This window comes from Microcaecilia unicolor, chromosome 11 (genome assembly GCF_901765095.1).
Source record: "Microcaecilia unicolor chromosome 11, aMicUni1.1, whole genome shotgun sequence".
Taxonomy (NCBI): Eukaryota; Metazoa; Chordata; class Amphibia; order Gymnophiona; family Siphonopidae; genus Microcaecilia; species Microcaecilia unicolor.
Window position 1 is genome coordinate 57,023,364 of NC_044041.1, and position 19,863 is coordinate 57,043,226.

The 19,863-nt window shown below is 47.0% G+C and overlaps 1 protein-coding gene across 4 annotated transcripts in view; it reads right to left on the minus strand.

The window, feature by feature from the left end:
• YPEL1 (yippee like 1) overlaps nucleotides 1–19,863 on the minus strand; it is a 97,389-nt gene that overhangs the window by 30,076 nt on the left and 47,450 nt on the right. For all 4 annotated transcript variants that reach the window (XM_030218419.1, XM_030218418.1, XM_030218420.1 and 1 more), the window contains exons 2-3: nucleotides 16,007–16,289; nucleotides 3,112–3,155 (exon numbers count right to left, since the gene is read on the minus strand). In XM_030218419.1, the coding sequence (XP_030074279.1) occupies nucleotides 3,112–3,155; nucleotides 16,007–16,123 (161 nt within the window). In that variant the 5' untranslated portion in view covers nucleotides 16,124–16,289. The remainder of the gene's footprint in view (nucleotides 1–3,111; nucleotides 3,156–16,006; nucleotides 16,290–19,863) is intronic.

A 19,863-nucleotide genomic window follows, 5' to 3' on the forward strand; every position in this document is an offset into this window, starting at 1 on the left:
TTGTAGAAATGCAGCCCTGGCGCTGCACTCTTCTGGCCCAGAGGGACTAAAACTAAAAGAAGAGAAAGCCCCATGCTCCAAGAGACACTCTCGGCCCTGAAGTGGTCTCTGAGCCACAATGACCGCCTTCCTAGGCAACCGATATGGAGCAGCAGTCAACGTAGAGAAAGAACTTCCGCCAAGAGGGAGGTAAGCATCTCGGAGCTGGAATCCTCAGACCATAGGGAGCAAAATGCAGCCTTAAGGCAGTGAGGAAGAAACAACTCTTGCCAGGCCAGGAACAAAGAGGAAGCTGGCCACTAACACCAAACTGAGGAAAACACAGCTAAGGGAGAGTCAAACTCAAGACCTAGAACAGAGCCACTTCCCTGCAGAAAAGTAGAGAAAAGCGCACAGCTAAGAGGCAATAATCCAGATGCACAGCAATAGATCTGCTCAGCAGGAAAGAACTGCGTCCCTTACAGAAAAAGGAAGGAGTGCCAAATGTGCCAGGAGAGAGGCGCCTGAAACTAGAAAAGGCAAAATCCGCCTGTGCCAGGCTAAAACTCCCGCTTGAAAGCAAGGGAAGCAAGGAAGAGCTGCGGCAAACTAGTCCTAAAAAGGCACATTCCCATAGACACTGAACTGAGTCCAAGCAAAAGACTGGCAAGAATGGCATTCCCAAGGGTACTCAGAAGAGGGATCTGAGCTAGCAGCTGCACACCAAGGGCAACTCTGACCCCCACCAGAAGGAAAGTACCCTGCAGACAAACCAGAGCAGACAGGAGGGATTCACGGGGCCGAGAGAACCAAAACCTCCCTATGGAAGGGAGGAAAAACTGCTGCCAAAACAAGAATCAAATACCAGGGGCGTCTCAAGCAATATGCCAGAAGCAGCAGAGACCAGACGGTCTGGAAAAGAACTGACCAACAGCCGCATAAGGCTGACAGGAATGAAAAAATAGCCCTGGACTAAAAAGACTGAGCCTGCAGCCAAACGTAGCCAGAGAGAGACTTCCCCCACTTTGGAAATGGCAGACACTAAGACCTCCGAACTGCAAAAGTACAAGTTCCAGCAACGGGGCCGCCCTCTGAACCAGCTGCCTCCTAGGACCATGAAGAGAGAAAAAAAAACTGAGTTTTGTGATCCAGACACGAGCCGTGTCCCACAAAAAAAAAAAAAAAAATCAAAGCAACTGGTACCAGCTCAGAAAGGTCCAAGATCAGAATCAGATGCCGGCCAGCGAAATTCAAAGAAACTTCGCAAGCGGCCCCCAAGAATACATTGCCAAAGGCAGGAAAATAAATCAGGTAACAGGCAAGAGAAAGAAGGAAAAACAAAGTTTCTTCTTTTTTTTATAAACCACCTTCTTCACTAGTGACAAAAATTAATAAAGATTTACCTCAGAGGCAGAAAAGGAGGGAAAAAACAAAGTTTCCTTTTTTTCTAAAACTAGCCCCAACACAGCTACCACTGTCACCAGAAGAATCTGGGACAGGAGCTACCAGCCAGCAATCCAGAGCAGCTGCACGATCCGTCCACCATACGCTAGGAGACAGAGAAAATACTGAACCTTCCAGGCTGCATGATACCCTTAAGGGGCGGTTTACTTGGAACTATTTTCTCTGTCTCACTTCCACTGGTAGATGGACACAACCCATTAGTCTGGACTGGTCTGGTATAGATGACAAGGAATGGTTGGTTTTAAAAATGTCAATGTAATCAGACCAGGGTTTGAATCCCACAGACACTTCTTGTGGCCTTGGAGAAGTCATTTAACCCTCTATTGCCTCTGGGACAAACAGACTGTAAGCCCTCTGAGAACAGGGAAATACCTAGTGTAATACTGCACTGTTGCTTTAAGCCATGACATTTGAAAATGTTGCCTAGAAAAGCATGTGCCTTCAAGCCCAGTGGGCCATAATTGCTTTAGAAAAAAATAAAAATAGAATGATAGGCTTATTCAAAAAGGGATGGAGAACTAAACTGAGAACATAATGCTTCTGTATAGGTCTGCTAGTGTGTGCGCGCGGTTCTGGTCACCTTATCAAAAAAAAAAAAAAAAAAAAAAGATATAATGGAACTAGAAAAGGTTCAGAGAAAGGTATCAAAATGATAAAGGTGATAGAACACTTTTAAAATTAAAGGCTAAACAAACTAGAGCTTTTCAGCTTGCAAAAATGGCAGAAGGAATATGACAGACGTTTATGGAGTGGTTAAATACACAACAATGGTTAACATAAGACAAAAGGATTTTCTATGAAACTAATGACCAACACACTGAAAGAAATCACAGAATGTTTTTCAACAAAAGCATATAAAGATGTGGAATATGCTGTCAGAGGATGCTGGGACAAGTCCCTGCAGGAAGTGGCCATAAAAAATTACTAATCTGGTGGACTTAGGAGAGCAATGGTGCATTCCTGCAAATAAGATATGAGAAAGAGCTACTTTTTGGGATCTGCTGGGTGTTTGTGATCCAGACTGGCCACTGTTAGAGATAGGATGCTGGGCTCAATGGACCTTGGTCTGACCCAACATGGTTTATGTTATTATGTAAAAGTTGAGGTATGTGCCTAATCTTCTCATATGTACTAGTGTACTCTGATGGTTCTAAACAATTTGGTATGCTTATACACATGTAATCAATGAAAACTTCAGCATCAGTTCTACCCTACTTCTATGGCTCCACTTCTATGAATTTCCACGGTTGAAGCCATGCCAACTGCATTTGCTGACCAGGGTGTGGTAGAAAATCTGTGGCTTCCTCTACATAGACTGCAGTACTGACCAACTAGTCAGGCTGAACTGGGGGGGGGGGGGGGGGGGGAAAGAAAGCTAAGCTAAGACCATATGCTTAGGTAGAGGGAGAGGACAGGAACCATAGGAAGACCACTGCAGTGGCACAGGATTCCCCCAGGAGTAATGTGCATAGCACACATGCTTTTCACACGTTTCTCCACTGTTAATGACCTTTTTCCTCTACAGTCAGCTACTACAATATAGTCAGTCTTGGACTAGTTGAATTAATTGTAAAGAGCTTTAATGTAGCCTCAATTGGTAGTGCTTATTTATAAAATTGACAAGAAAAAAAAAACTCCACATAAAAATGAATTTACAATTATACTTACACAGAATTAAAGAGGTAGGCTCGTCCTTGGCTTCCCTGAAAAGACTAAAGATAACAATTTTTAAGTAAAGGTCTAAAAACCTTAATTTTTGTTGCACTAACAAATACAATGTAATCAAAAGTAACACCTTACTATCATCACTGATGAACTTTAATATACTGGCCAACTATACAGTGCTTAGATGTTTACCTTCTTTCATTTAAGATTATGATTCCATTAATATCTTCTAGGTTTATATTTACCTTCAATAATGGTGGCTATCAAACTAGGCTTGATAAGCCCATTACACAGGGAGAAAGAAATTTAGCAATTATAATGCTTAAAAATAGATAAGGTGCCTGGATGGTTGAGTATGATTGCCAAATGTTATAAAATAACATTTAAAATTACCTGCGGGGAGCAGTTAGCAAGGCTAATTTACTGCAAGGAGTGCAAGCTTGCCAATTCCTATGAGGCTGTTGGGAATTACTGTCATTCCTAAAGGGAAAGATCCCACAATCTGTTGATCAACTCATCTTGTTAAGCACAAACGTTAAGTTATTGGCAAACGTTTTGATCAACAGACTACAAATGCATTTACACCAATTGATTCACTCAGATAGTCAGGTTTTATTCCAGGGCAGCAAGCCTCAAATAATGAAAGTTATGGAGTCTAAGAGCCCCTTTTAGCAAGCTTTGGCAAAAAGGTGCCTGCACTGGCGTCAGTGCGTGTTTTTGACAAGTGCCAAGGCCCCCTTTTACCGCAGCGGTAGGTAAGTCTTTCTTTTGAGAAAATGGCCTTGTGGCAAGTGAAGCACTTGCTGCGCAGCCATTTCGGGGGGGAGGGGGAGCCCTTACCACCACTCACTGAGGTGGAGGAAAAGGTTCCTGTGCTGAGCAGTGCGTGGCACTGCCCAATTATCGCCGGGTACACACCGGCGCTACAAAAGTAAGTATATTTTTGATGGGGGTGGGGACTACTTCATTCTTAGTGAGTGGAAAGCCCGCATTGGGCTTACTGCCGCTTTGTAAAAGGGGTCCTAAGTTAGGAAGGGGCATATGCCAAATTGCGCCTCTTCCCTCTTATTTGCTCTTGCAACATAACTGTTACTTCAAAGGGATTAATGGTGTAAAAATTGGAATGACTGCTTACAAAATTTCAATGGATTTGCTGATTATGTATTACTTACCATTACTAATCCACACATTCATTTACAGCTCTAATGATGAAACTACAGTCCTATATCTAGGTATCTAGATTCAAAGCTATGACCAAATCAGAGGTGATTGAGTAACACTGCTCATTAATTTAACATTATTCTCTTATATTTAGTATCAGGGAGGGGGGGGGGGGTGTGTGATACAGCAACAGAACTAGCTTTTTATTTGAATACGCCCTCTTCTGAATAAGCTGATTAGTGAATCAGAGGTAAAATATATCGTGATTGGGACACATAACATAGTGAAGTTGGCACTGCCGAAGCTCTGTTATTTATTTCAAATATTTCTACATAGTAACATAGTAAATGACGGCAGATAAAGCAACAGCTACATACCTGTAGAAGGTATTCTCTGAGGACAGCAGGCTGATTGTTCTCACTGATGGGTGACGTCTGCGGCAGCCCCTTCAATCGGAGATCTTCTCTAGCAAAGACGTTTGCTAGGCCTCGCGCATGCGCGACCGTCTTCCCGCCCGAACTCGCTCGTGTTCGTCAGTCCAGTAAATAGCAAAGACAAAGACAAGGGAAGACACAACTCCAAAGGGGAGGCGGGCGGGTTGGTGAGAACAATTAGCCTGCTGTCCTCAGAGAACACCTTCTACAGGTAAGTAGCTTTCGCTTTCTTAGAGGACAAGCAGGCTACTTGTTCTCACTGATGGGGTATCCCTAGCCCCCAGGCTCACTCAAAACAACAAACATGGTCAATTGGGCCTCGCAATGGCGAGGACATAACTGAGATTGACCTAAACTTATTCAACTAACTGAGAGCGCAGCCTGGAACAGAATAAAAATGGACCAAGGGGGGTGGAGTTGGATTCTAAACCCCAAACAGATTCTGCAGCACCAACTGCCCGAACTGACTGTCGCGTCAGGTATCCTGCTGTAGGCAGTAATGCGATGTGAATGTGTGGACAGATGACCACGTCACAGCCTTGCAAATCTATTCGATAGTGGCTGACTTCAAGTGGGCCACTGACACTGCCATGGCTCTAACACTATGAGCCGTGTCATGACCCTCAAGAGTCAGCCCAGACTGGGCATAAGCGAAGGGGATGCAATCTGCTAGCCAATTAGAAATGGTGCGTTTCCTGACAGCCACTCCCCTCCTGTTGGGATCAAAAGAAACAAACAATTGGGCAGACTGTCTGTGGGGCTGTGTCTGCTCCAGATAGAAGGCCAATGCTCTCTTGCAGTCCAATGTGTGCAGTTGACGTTCAACAGGGCGGGTATGCAGACGGGGGAAGAATGTTGGCAAGACAATTGACTGGTTCAGATGGAACTCCAACACCACCTTTGGCAAGAACTTAGGGTGTGTGCGGAGGACTACTCTATTATGATGAAATTTGGTATAAGGAGCATGAGCTACTAGGGCTTGAAGCTCACTGACTCTACGAGCTGAAGTGACTGCCACCAAGAAAATGACCTTCCAGGTCAAGTACTTCAGAGGCAGGAATCCAGTGGCTCGAAAGGGGGTTTCATCAGCTGGGTGAGAACGACATTGAAATCCCATGACACTGTAGGAGGTTTGACAGGGGGCTCTGACAAAAGCAAACCTCTCATGACCCGAACTACTAAAGGCTGTCCCAAGATCGACTTACCTTCCACACGGTAATGGTATGCACTAATCGCACTAAGATGAACTCTCGGAGAAGTGCAGAAGGTATTCAAGCAGGGTCTGTGTAGGACAAGAGCAAGGATCTAGGGCCTTGCTGTCACACCAGATGGCAAACCTCCGCCATAGAAAGAAGTAACTCTTCTTAGTGGAATCTTTCCTGGAAGCAAGCAAGACTCTGGAGACACCCTCTGAGAGACCCAAGGAGGCAAAATCTACGCTCTCAACATCCAGGCCATGAGAGCCAGGGACCGGAGGTTGGGATGCAGAAGCGCCCCCTCGTTCTGAGTAATGAGGGTCGGAACACTCCAATCTCCACGGTTCTTCGGAAGAAGAGGGAACCATATCTGACGCTGCCAAAAGAGAGCGATCAGAATCATGGTGCCTCCATCCTGCTTGAGTTTCAGCAAAGTCTTCCAGCTGGACTATTTGGAGAACCCACTGATCGGAGATTATGAGAGGCCACCTTTGGTGAAAAAATTTTAACCTCCCCCCGACCGGCAGATCGTCCGGCACAGACACTTTGATTCAGCTATACTCTGCTGGAGCCAGTCAAAAGTCCGTCCCTTGCTTTTCCTGGGGAGCCAAAGGGGCCTGCTGAGTCGCACGCTGTTGACGAGAACGAGCATGCTGGGGCTTGGCCTGGGCAGCAGGCTGGCGAGAGGAAGGATTGTACCTACGCCTATTAGAAGAATAGGTAACAGTCCTTCTTCCGCCATAAAAACGTCTACCAGTTGAGGTAGATGCTGAAGACGCCTGGCGGGAGAATTTGTCGAAAGTGGTGTCCCGCTGGTGGAGCTGTTCTACCACCTGTTCGACCTTTTCACCAAAAATATTATCCCCCCGGCAAGGAGAATTTGCAATCCGCTGCTGGATCCTATTTTCCAGGTCGGAGGCACACAGCCATGAGAGTCTGCGCATCACCACACCTTGAGCAGCGGCCCTGGATGCGACATCAAAAGTATCGTAAACACCCCTGGCCAGGAATTTACGACACGCCTTCAGCTACCTGACCACCTGCTGAAAAGGCTTGGCTTGCTCAGAAGGGAGCTTATCCACCAAGTCCGCCAACTGCCACACATTGTTCCGCATATGAATGCTCGTGTAGAGCTGGTAAGACTGGATTTTGACTACAAGCATTGAGGAATGGTAGGCCTTCCTCCCAAAAGAATCCAAGGTTTAAGAGTCTCTGCCCAGGGGCACCGAAGTATACTCTCTAGAAATCTTGACCTTCTTAAGGCCACATCCACAACCCCAGAGCCCTGAGGCAACTGAGTCCGCATCAACTCAGGGTCCCCATGGATCCAATACTGGGACTCTATCTTCTTGGGAATGTGGGGATTAGTTAGTGGCTTTGCCCAGTTCTCCAGCAGTGTCTTCTTGAAGACATGATGCATAGGTACTGTGGACAATTCCTTAGGCAGCGAAGGATAGTCCAAAAGCTCAAACATTTCAGCCCTTGGCTCATCCTCCGTAACCAAAGGCAGGGAATTGCCGTAGACATTTTCCGGACAAAGGCCGCGAAAAATAGACTCTCAGGAGGAGAAAGCTGTCTTTCAGGCGAGGGAGTGGTATCAGAAGGAAGACCGTCAGACTCCTCATCTAAGAAATATCCGACGTCTTCCTCTGCCTCCTACGAGGCCTCACCATCGGTGTCGGACACTAGTTCATGAACCTCTGTCCGAAGCCGTGCCCGCCTCGACTCCGTAGACACATGGTCAAGAAGTAGACTCCCGCATCGGCGGCGATGAAGCTCCCTCCATCGACGTCGTCGGAGAGTCTGCTTGGGAGGCAGCCGACGCGGGCACCGCAAGAGGTACCGGCACCAGAGACCTCACGACGGGCAAGGGGCCAGCCGTCGCCTCACTCAACGGCACCGGCGGCGCAAGCACCCCCGATACCGGAGACGAAGGGCGCAACAGCTCCTCCAGAATCCCTGGAAGGATGGCCCTGAGGTTCTCGCTTAGAGCGGCTGTCGAGGAAGGCTGGGAGTCTGGTACAGGCGACGAACTGAGAATCTACCGGGCTGTCCAGGGTACAGCGCATCGACACCTCCTGAATAGAGGGTGAGCGGTCCTCCCGGCGTCGATGCCTAGTGGGTGCCGACTCCCACGGCGACCCAGAGCTCTTGGTACCACGACAGGAAGGTGACCGGTGCCGATGCTTCTTTGCCTTCACACGAAGCATGTCACCGGAACCTCCCAGTACCGACGAGGACGACGAATCCAAGCGCCTCTTCCTCGGGGCCTGGTCCGAAGGTCGATCCCGGGGGGGGGGGGGGGGGGGGGCTGTACCGCAGGAGCCCTCGAGGCAGGGGGAGACCTACTCGAGGGCTCACCGCCACCAGCAGGGGCATGGACAGCCCTCACCTGCACTCCGGACGAAGAGGCACCCTCCGACGACATCAGTACCAACGATGATCTTGGTATCGTAGACGCTGCAGCACCGGTCGATGACCTCAGTACCGCCGACGTCGATGCACCGGCCGATGACCTCGATACTGAGACCGTCGAAACAGCAGGCGAGGCCCCGAACAGAACGTTCCACTGGGCCAATCTCGCCGCCCGAGTTCTCTTTTTCAAACAACAGAGAGTACAAGGCCTGAGGACGGTGCCCAGCCCCCAGACACTGAAGGCACGAAGAATGCCTATCAGTGAGCGAGATAGCCCGGTTGCACTGGGTGCACTTCTTGAAGCCGCTGGGAGGCTTCGATGACATGGGCGGAAAAATCACGCCGGCGAAATCAAAATTCGCGATGATGGCAAAGGCACCAAAAATAAAAAGGGAGAAAAACCCGTACGGGCGGCCAACAGGGCCGCTATCGAAAGCGAAAGGAAACTTGTACAGGAAAAACAACTCGAAAATAAAGTGTTTTTGTTTTTTTAATAAGAACACGCGAAGTAGAAAATAAAGAAGAATTCCGAAACGGAAGGACGCAAGAAAAGCGCGAGGGTCTCCTCAGGGCACAGAACGACGGTAAACACAGACGTCCCGTCCCGAGCGCGGAAAAAAGAAGACTGATGAACACGAGCGAGTTCGGCCGGGAAGACGGTCGCGCATGTGCGGTGTGCTTGCGAGGCCTAGCAAACGTCTTTGCTAGAGAAGATCTCCGATTGGAGGGGCTGCCGCGGACGTCACCCCATCAGTGAGAACAAGCAGCCTGCTTGTCCTCGGAGATGTACATATATATATATATACATATATTTTTCTTTTTTTTTAACAGAAAAGGGGAAGATATTAGTTCAATATTAAACAAGAAAATGAGGCCGAAGGGCTCATCACCGTCCACCTGCTGAAGACTGGGAATACTGGATCTTACTATAGTTAGCCAGGGCTCTTGTTGGCTCTCACAAGAGTCAGAATTCTCGGTCTCCACCTGCTGGAAGGAGTGCCATAGCATCCCACCGTTTGTTTTTTTAACTCATAGCCAAGACAAACGGGCCACCAAGGCAGAGAGAGAAACTCTGCCGCGGTGCTGGCAAGTAAGAAGGAGAGATGGAGGAAAGGCCTACCCAGGATTTCTCCACCACCAAAAACATTGCCCATACCCGCATATTGTCACCAGAGCAAACGGGGGTGCTACTGAAGTGGAGTCCAACGCAACAGGTAGGTAGAAGAGACTACTACTATGGGAAAATTAGGTTCTTACCTTGGTAATTTTCTTTCCTTTAGTCATAGCAGATGAATCCATTACGAGTGGGTTGTGTCCATCAACCAGCAGGGGGAGATAGAGAGCACTGAAAAACCATAGTGCCTCATGGCCAGCTAGCTCCATCTGCCTCTTCAGTATTTGAAGCTTCCAAAGCAGTGTGACACCACCACATATAATAACATGAACTTTCCTCACAGCGGATGAACGCCCCAGAACAGAAGCAACAATTCAAAGGAGGGACGAACTCAACCTCCTGTAACAGAACAGAAATCCTGAAGACTGTTTTCTAACTTCTACCAATGAGGGAACATATCTACAGGAAGAACTGAACATAAAACATCATCAATCACATGATGAACCACTGAGGGAGAGTTAATGGTTTCATCTGCTATGACTAAAGGAAAGAAAATTACCAAGGCAAGAACCTAATTTTCCCTTCTTTGTTGTCATCAAGCAGATGAATCCATTAGGAGTGGGATGTAACAAAGCAATCCCTAGATAGGGTGGGAACAAGCCACACCACGCACCAGCACTTGTGCTCCAAAATGCGCGTCTCTCCTGGCAGCCACATCCAGTCTGTAATGTCGGGCAAAAGAGAGTTTAGAATCCCAAGTAACTGCACTACATATCTCTTGAAGAGAGTGCGCTCCAGTTTCAGTCCAGGAAGAGGAAATCGCTCTTGTGGAATGCACCTTAAAGGCTTCATGCGGAGGCCGGCCATACAGCAGATATGCTGAAAAAATAGCTTCCTTGAGCCAACGGGCTATAGTGGCTTTAGACGCTGGAGACCCTCTGCGCGGACCTGATAACAGAACAAAAAGATGATCAGAGGTCCGAAAGACATTTGGTATGCGCAGATACTGCAACAGAGCCCTTCGCACATCTAGAAGGTGCAATTGCCCAAAGAATTCTGGAAACTCCTCTTTAGAAAAGGAGGGCAGGAAAATAGGCTGGTTTAGGTGAAACGCTGAAACCACCTTAGGCATGAAGGACGGCACAGTACGTACCATAACTCCGGACTCTGAGAATTGCAGAAATGGGTCTCGACAGGACAGTGCCTGGAGCTCAGATACCCATCTTGCCGATGCAATGGCCACCAAAAAGACCGTCTTTAGGGTCACATCCTTCTCCGAAGCTCGCCTAAGCGGCTCGAAGGGCGAACTCTGAAGGGCCATTAAAACTAACCCCAGGTTCCAGGCTGGGCATGGAGCTCGCACGGGAGGACGCAGCCGAAGCACCCCTCTAAGAAACCGTGCCACATCCGGACAAGCAGCCAGATAGAGGCCAGCGACCTTCCCTCGAAAACATGCTAAGGCTGCCATTTGAACACGCAGGGAATTATAGACAAGGCCTTTTTGTAAACCATCCTGCAAAAAGTCAAGTATCGGCGAGACACAAGCCCGAATAGGTGTAATCGCTTTAGAAGCACACCAAGCCTCAAATTGGCGCCAAATCCTGGCATAAGCCACAGAAGTGGAACGCTTGCGGGCCTGTAGGAGAGTGGAAATGATTTTACTGGAATAACCCTTGTCTCTCAATTGCGCCCTCTCAATAGCCATGCCGTAAGACCAAAGCGGCAGGCATCCTCCATGGTTACCGGGCCCTGTGACAACAGATTCGGTATCAGATGCAACGGCAGGGGAGCCTCCACTAGCATCCGCCGGAGGTCCGCATACCAGGGCCTCCTGGGCCAATCCGGGGTGATGAGAACCACCGCTCCTTGATGTAGCCAAATCTGCAGGAGTACGCGCCCTATCAAGGGCCACGGAGGGAACACATACAGGAAGCCCTGAGGCCAGGGTTGAACCAAGGCATCCAACCCCGCCGAGCGAGGATCTCTCCGTCTGCTGTAAAAGTACGGGACTTTGGCATCCCCCAGGCCTTTAACAATGTTCTCCAGCTCCTCACCAAATAGAAGGCCTCGAAAGGGCAACTTCACCAACCGTTGCTAAGAGGCCATGTCATCCGCCCAATGCCGTAGCCACAACAGGCGGCGAACCGCCACCGCCACAGCCATCTGTTTAACCGAAGCTCTGATCAGATCATAAAGGGTGTCAGCCAAGAAAGACAAGGCCGACTCCATCCGCGGTACCACCTCCGCAAGGGGCTCCGCTCCATCTCCGGGCTGTTCCACTACCTGTTGTAACCAAGCAAGGCAGGCTCGGGCAGCGTAACAGCTGCATGCAGACGCCCGTAAGGATAGGCCTGAAATCTCAAAGGACCGCTTTATGGCTGATTCAAGGCGTCGGTCCTGCATGTCCTTCCGGGCAACTCCTCCTTCAACAGGGAGGGTAGTTCTCTTTGTCACAGCCGTGACTAGGGCATCCATTTTAGGCACAGCTAGGCGCGCCACATTCTCCTCACTTCGAGGGTATAATTGCCCCATAGCCCTGGCAACTTTCAAAGGCCCCTCGGGGTCAGCCCATTGAGCTGAAATAAGCTCTTGGATGGAGTCATGCAAAGGAAAGGCTCAAGCAGGCTTCTTAGTACTTGTCATCCTCGGATTAGCAGAGGAGAGCTCAGCACTCGCAGGATCTTCAATAGAGAGGGCCTGCAGTGCATTAGAAATCAGCGCTGGCAGCTCATCGCGGTGGAAAATCCTCACTGCGGAAGGATCATCCGGATCTAGTGGCAATCCTGCACCTTCCTCTGGCTCTCCAGACCACGAGGGCCTGCCAGACCCCTCAGACTCCTCACATCCCAACCATGGGGGGGAGGGGGGGAGAAACGGTGGTGCGCCACTCTCTGAAGGGGAATCCATCCTTCTGCGCTTGTCCTGCGGCCATCTGTCAGGGGAAAATGCACCTGACGGCAATTCAAGGCCGGGCTCTACTAGAGGGGACACAGGCAGCCGGGCCGATTGAGACCCCTGCGGGACAGCTCTTTAACATAAATGCTTTATGCAGCAGCAAAACAAATTCCGGGGAGAATGGCTCACTCTGGCCTCCCGGTTCCAGTCCGGGGGAAATGGCTCTCAGCCTCCATTCGAAGCTCCCCTCCAGGCTCACACCCCTCCGCCTCAGCGGGGGTCGCGCCATGCTGTTCCAAAATGGCGCCCGCTGCCAGCTCCACGGAGCGGGAAGAAACCTCGCTCGCCTTGCTCGGGCCGGCTCTGACGTCAGAAGAGCACGATTTACAGAGCCCTGCTGCTGATCTGCACTTGCCACAATGGGAACAGCGCTTAACAACCTCCGCAGCCATCACCGAAAACGGCGGGAAATTCAAAATGGCAGATTCGCGCCAAAATCATCCCAAACGCGGGCCCTCCCCGGAGGAGCTACCAAATGCTCTTAGCTCCTCGGATTGAGTCCACAGAGCTCCAATCCGTAGCACAATCAGAAGAAAGTCTCTTTTCTGAGATCGCAGCGCTTCCAGCGCAACGCAACTTTTTTTTTTTTTTGTTAACGCTGTGAGGAAAGTTAGAGGCAACAACTCAAGAGGCAAATTTTTTCCACTCCGGAGGATCAGTAGCGTGGGAAAGGCAGTGAAAGGGCGAACCTATGTGCCTTTAAAGTGGGCACCACCAGCCACAACACCCCTGCTACAACTGGCAACAGCACAGGAGCCACCCCAGGCAGTTTTTCTGAAGGAGCCGAATAAGCTGCGACCACCCTGCTGGGGAGATAGAGAATACTGAAGAGGCAGATGGAGCTAGCTGGCCATGAGGCACTATGGTTTTTCAGTGCACTCTATCTCCCCCCCCTGGTTGATGGACACAACTCACTCGTAATGGATTCATCTGCTTGATGACAAGGAATTATCTTTTCTATAGCACTACTAAACATACGCAGTGCTGTACACTGGACATGAAGAGAGAGTCTCTGCTCGAAAGAGCTTACAATCTAAACAGGACAAATAAGGGATAAGGGAATTACTAAGGTGGGAATGAAAAAAAGATGGCGCTCAAACAATGGTGCCAACGCAAATAGCCCACCAACTGACCATCAGGAAGCCTTCCAAGGATCCGCCATGTCCCACATGCCCACTGCCGATCCTGGGGGCCAATCAAGCCGGGAAGCCGGCTGGATAGAACGAAAGTGAAGGCCATGCCCTGAAACTGCTCACCGGGAATGCAACAGTAGCAGTTTCTAACCGCACTACCAGCTAAACCAGATGGGGAGCAGAGGCACTTACAGTTGTGGAGATGAGAAAACTGAGGCACAGTAACAAACCATCAAGTGTCAAGGTATTCTATGCTCCTAGCACTTTTTTTTTGTTTTACAGGTAGGAGAACAGCCATCCAGGGTAAATGTATCAGTGTAGCCAGACTGGAACCAGAGAGGAGGGCCCACAGTGCAGAAGGGGGGGATGGACCTGGCCCCACCAGGTGTATCCCCAACAGGCAGGCAGAGATGGCCAAGACCCCCAGCTCAACTAGACCTAAGGGAACAGGCCAGGAGCAAGTACCATCTTCAGAGCTGCACAGGATATGTCCACCCACCTGCTGAGATAGAGAGAATAATGAAAGTGAGGCTACTGCATAGTATCCCTTATGACAGAGCTCTGGCATTCTTCGTTATCTCCATCTGCTGGTAGGGGGACATAATCCATTCGTCTCTGGATTCATCTTTGGGATGTAATGGAAACTGCTGTTCCATGTGCTTTTTGTGGCGCTCTAGGAGGGCGAAACCACCTTGCACGGGTACAGTGGTCTGCTTTGTTACGGCTGTGACCTGAACATCTACCCTAGGGTACATCCAGTACCTTTCTACCTCCTCAGGGGCAAAAGTATATAGGCGGTCGAGGGCCCTGGCCCCACTGAGCTCCATCCTGGACTTCCACTCAGCTAACATTTGTAAAAGGGCCTTGAGGAGAGGAAAATGTTTTAGGGGCCCTGCCAATCTCTCCAGGAGATGGTCCCCTTCGGAGGGGTCAGCAACAGGAGCTTGTGGAGCCCGAGGGCCTCCGTAACTGCATCAATGAGATGAAAGAGTTCCTCTCGTCAGAACAGGTGGATCACATGGACCATTCTTCCTCCTCTCTTGGAGGATCCTGCTCAGAATCCGAATCTGAGGGAGACTGGTAGTGTGAAACATCCTCTTGATTCTCAGAAGTCACCTGGTAACCCTTTGCAGTGCTTAGCCTGGCATGGGACCCTAGTTAAGCCCCTTCAGGCCCCACTGCTGAACAAGGGGCCAGCTTCTGCCTGCAAAGCCTGCTTAGCCATATGAATTATGCTCTGGAGCTAAAAGGAAACAGTGCTCCTCCCATCAGGACCCACCCCCCTCAGCAATGGACCCATAATGGGTAGGGAAGGACCCCCCCCCCCTAGCAATGGCCCCAGGATGGGTAGGGAAAGACCCCCCCCCCCCCCCCAATGGGGTCTGTGACCTCTCCTACCACAAAGAAACTGCAGCAAAAGGGAAAGAGGAACATTCAAACATGGCCACCATTCACGCTGAAGACATTGGTGCTGTGAGGCAACTTCGGCAGCCCCCCCCCCCCCCCCCCCCACCTTCTCCCCGGGACCAATTTTTGAAGTTGAAAATGATCCATTGCAACTGGGAAAAACAGAACCAGCAGCTGTGCTCAGCTTCGGCTCTTGCAAGCAGAATAGTGTCTGCTGGAAGGCATGCACAGCCATGTGGCTGGCATGGGCAAGCCTGCCTGACTGCTCAGGCTGACTTTGGCCTAGAGCACCAGCATCTCCACTGCCCCAGCCCCTACTCACTGGGGTGTGTTTTTTTTTTCTTGTTTGTTTGTTAAGGCTGCAGTGCAGACTTTTAAATATTTTTTTTAAGAAACTCAATTAGCTTTATGTCTTGTACAAGGGAATAAAGCTAAACCTGGCAGAGCCAATTGCCTGGTAGTAGCAGGGGAGCCAGAAAAAAACATCCAAACAGGGTGTATGGAGCAAGGAGGAGAGGGGGGTGGTGACCCAAACCCCTTTGGCATGGCCCTACAGGGCAGAGCCGAAGCCTAAGCCTCACCCTGTGGACACTAAGAAGCGCAACTGGGGGCAGCACATCTGTGCTCTGCGCTCAACCCAGTCTATTAAGGAACCAGGAACCTGGGAGTGGCCATTAGACTCTCTCACTACACAGCTGTGGCCAGCAGAGCTACGAGCTAGGCCAGAGACCAAGAAAAACACCCTGAACAACCTACCATCTGCTAGAGGTAGAGAAAATACTGGTGTTTTCCACAGAGTACCAGCAGGCTATACCAGTTAGTTCACTGAAAAAGCTCAGTTTTTCTCTACCTCCGTCTGCTGGTAGGAGGGGATAACACCCACATTCAAAATGTTACAGCCACATGACAAAAGAATATAGATATAAATCCAAACATTTAGAATATAACATATCAGAATGAGTAAAATTCAGAACACAATCTTGAGCATGCACCAGTTTTTTTTAATCATCTGATGTTAAATGTCATTTTGTCAATAACTATATGAAAGTTTTTCAAACTCTATAAAACATATATAACACTTGCCTTAGAGATGAGCTCATCATGATTGGCTAGGTGGGCTCTACAGTGAATGCAGCTATAGGTTCTGTGACAATTTGGCAGGTAAGCCTGGAAAGTTTTTGATTTTGTCATTTTTACCATCTCTGCAGGTGGTTCTTCACTCAGCTCAGGGCTGGTATTGGAAGAATTACAACTTTGCTGAACTTGCTGACAAAAGAAACACTGGAAAATGCAAGCAAAAGCCGTTGTTGTTTTGGAGTGTGTGTGGCACTTTCCACACAGACGCCACAAGGGAAATAGTCAAAAACTGTGAAAGAACAAAGAAACAAAAAGAAAACTAATCAAATTCCATTCTTTCATAAAAGGTAAGAGAACACAGATTATATTAACAAAACGGAAACAGTATAATCACATACTGAAAAAAAAAAAGATCCTATGTGATACCACTATTTAGATTATCCAAACAAAACTATACGCAGACTCAGCTCACATGAGCTAAATAAAGCTAATATTTTATGATCGGGAGAAGATACTCAGTCAATGGAACCGGCCCAATGGTTCCTGGAGCCAATTATATCAATAGCACTCATAACAGCTCTCTCAACATCACAAATTATCTCTCAGGTGCTCAAGTGTTTTTCTACCTATTAAATATTCCAAAAAAGTTGTTCCTAATGAAAAATTGTCATAGAACAATTGTAAATTTAAATGACCATCCCTCTTCTCATTGCTACCAACAGCATGTATTTATTATAATTGCCAGTGTAACCAATATAAATGTTAAAACAAGTCAATAAAATTAATTTATTGCTGTTCAGTTCTCTCCAACAGAGTACCCTGTTGTGGTATACCTTCCTCAGAAAAGGGGGGGGGGGGGGGGGGGGGGGAAGCTCATGTCAGACAGACAGGCGCAATGTTGGTGTTTTGTACAATCAAAATGGTGGGCAGGCAATGGTGTGTAGACAAAGTTTCTTGATGGTTTTAAAAGAATGTGACATCATATTCTCACACAACTTTATTAGTCATTGTGAGAACAATTTTTGATTTTAAAATTACAATCAGTTAAGCCCCAGGGTTTGAACGATTCTATTGAATGGATCTCTACCATTTAACCCAGTATGAGTAATAAAGTTGTGTGAAAGAATATGTCGTTGTTACTTTTAAAACTTCAGGAAACTGTCTACACACCATTGCCTGTCCACCATTTTGATTGTAAAAATAGTCAACATTGTGCCAGTCTCCCCAACGTGAATTTTTGTTTTTCAGCTTCTACTGTCCCTGAAGGTGTACCAAGATAGGGTACTCTGTCGGACAACCAGTTCTCTCCCCCCAGTGACCCTTGGGAGGGGTTTCTCATCAGGTTAGTAATATCTATAATAATGGGAGATTACATTTATAAATGCTTTATAAACTGAAAACAGAAAACTCATTTTGGATCATAAGTTGCCATAGCTAATCTCATGCTCCAGCAGGTAAAACTTTTCAGTATACTGTAGATAATGCTACCTATGTGTGGCAAATATTGCACAAGTACAAGATGTGAGGAACCTGTCATTTTCTAAGAATCAAATTTCCAGATACATTCATCATTTTTTTTGTTTGTTAATAAACTCAGAGGTCTAAAGATGTTCAACGTTTCAATCTCCAAATGATACTGAATAGTGTAAACTATCAAAATTCACATCTGCTCAATTTACTTAAAGTCTGCAAAGCAGAAAGAAGTGGACACGCTGATATTGCAAAGTCCTATTCTGCTTTTTTATCAGCATCACTAAGTTGGCCAAACTCTCTCCAAAATATAGATCCAATTAGTCCAGAACATATACATAGAAGCATAAGTGTTTATTTTAGAGAGCAATGTTTATCAGAGATATCAAATCAATACAATTTTACTTTGAGGAGAGAGGAGGAGGAAACAGTGCTGTAAGTTCATTTTCCTTTCTATTAGTCCAGTGGTTCCCAAACCTGGTCCTGGGGGCACCCCAACCAGTCAGGTATTCAGGATATCCACACTGAATATTGAGACTTGATTGCAGTGGAGGCAGTGCATGCAAATCTTCCTCATGAATATTCATTGTGGAGATCCTGAACACCTGACTGGCTGGGGTGTCTCCAGGACCAGGTTTGGGAACTACTTATTAGTCCATTTATTTCTGCACTGTACCTGTAGGCAACAATGCTTGATCTATGATCTGTAATAGTAGCCTGTTTATAGGGATTGTCAGTTGTATAGATTAGCAATTAGTTTCATGTTCAATATAGATTTTAAGATAGAAAGGACATTATCTGAAACCTGCAGATACCCCTTTCTCCTCTGTTTTATCTACTTATGTGTCTTAAGGAATTTCTTCTCTATAAAATCTGCACTGTTTTCAAAAGACTGTTTTAGTTAATATGATTGTATACTGAAGGGTGTAATGCACTCTAAACTGATGTTTTCAACATGACGTTCTTTCTATTAATGATTGCTGAATTTGGTAGGATTTTTCTAGCTCTGGAGTTAACGTTACCTCAAATATTCTAAACTTAGGACCTCAAAAATATATTTGAAAAGGGAAAGTAATTGAAAAAGGTTAAGATGATATGTGCATGTTATAGAAGCAAAGAGAAAAGGAAACCACCTCTAAAGGAACACAAAGGCAATAAGACAAAGTAGAGGAGACAACACGAGTAGCAGCTCTGGGAGTAAATGCGAAAAAATCCCACAAAGGTAACTGTCCAGGGAAACCCTTTATTTGCACCAGTATGGATTCAACACAGGACTGTGTTTCAGCGGGGCAAACCCGCCTGCCTCAGGGGTCATAGAGACACTACAAACAAAACAATAACATTTAAAAGTGTGTTATATACAGCATTATCTTCCCTGGATTACTGGTAAGAAGACAGAATTGAATTTTATGGACCTCTAAACCACTTTTAATCTGTAAATATATTTAAAAAGAAATATAAACCCTTAAGATAACATTTCTTCTAGATTTTCTTTTAAGAAATATTTTTAATCAAAATCTTAGATACAAGAAAGTCAGAAGTAATCTAACCAGCAGAGCAGCTAGGGTATTAATGGATAGTGGTGATCGTCCAACATGATGAATATAAACCATGAGAGAAGAACATATTTGCATGCAGCTCTGGCTCCATTATGTAAATGTGTGATACAGAGTCCCATACCTCCATATTTCCAGGCTCCAAGCAGATATCCAAAAGCCATTTTCGGCTTCTTACCCACCCAGCAAAATTTAGACAAATGTTTTTGCAGAGAATTTAAATCCCGCTTTAGTAATCTAAGAAGTAACTGCTGCATAGCATATAACCACTTAGGAATACACCCATATTGAAAAGCTGAATTCGGTCATGTACCGATGAAGGAAAATATGACTCCATTGTTCCAAATATAATTTGGTAGAATCCAGTAAAACCATTAAACTGTCATAAATCAATGAGGCTTTACATGGTAATTGAATCCCTAAATAACGAAAAGAATCACTCGCCCAACACAATAGCCTTCCCACTGTTGACATATCGACTATAGTGGGTAATGCCAAGGATTTCTCAAAATTTAACTTGAAGCCCGAAAAGTCACCATACTCTGTAAAACTCTCCATAAGGAATTCTAAAGACCTCCGTGGATCTGTTAAATTTACCAATATGTCATCTGTGTAAGCAGTATGAATTCCTGTGAACCAATCTTAACTCCCTTAATGTCTGGGTTACCTGTAATTTTTCTGATCAAGGGATCTAAGGAAATAAATAACAAAGGAGACAATGGACAACCCTGTCACGTACATCTGTAGATGTTAAAAGAGGAGGAAAAAACATTATTGACCCAAATCATTCCCTGAGGGGAAGTGTAGAGTGCCTGAACGGCATTTAAAAAAGTGTCT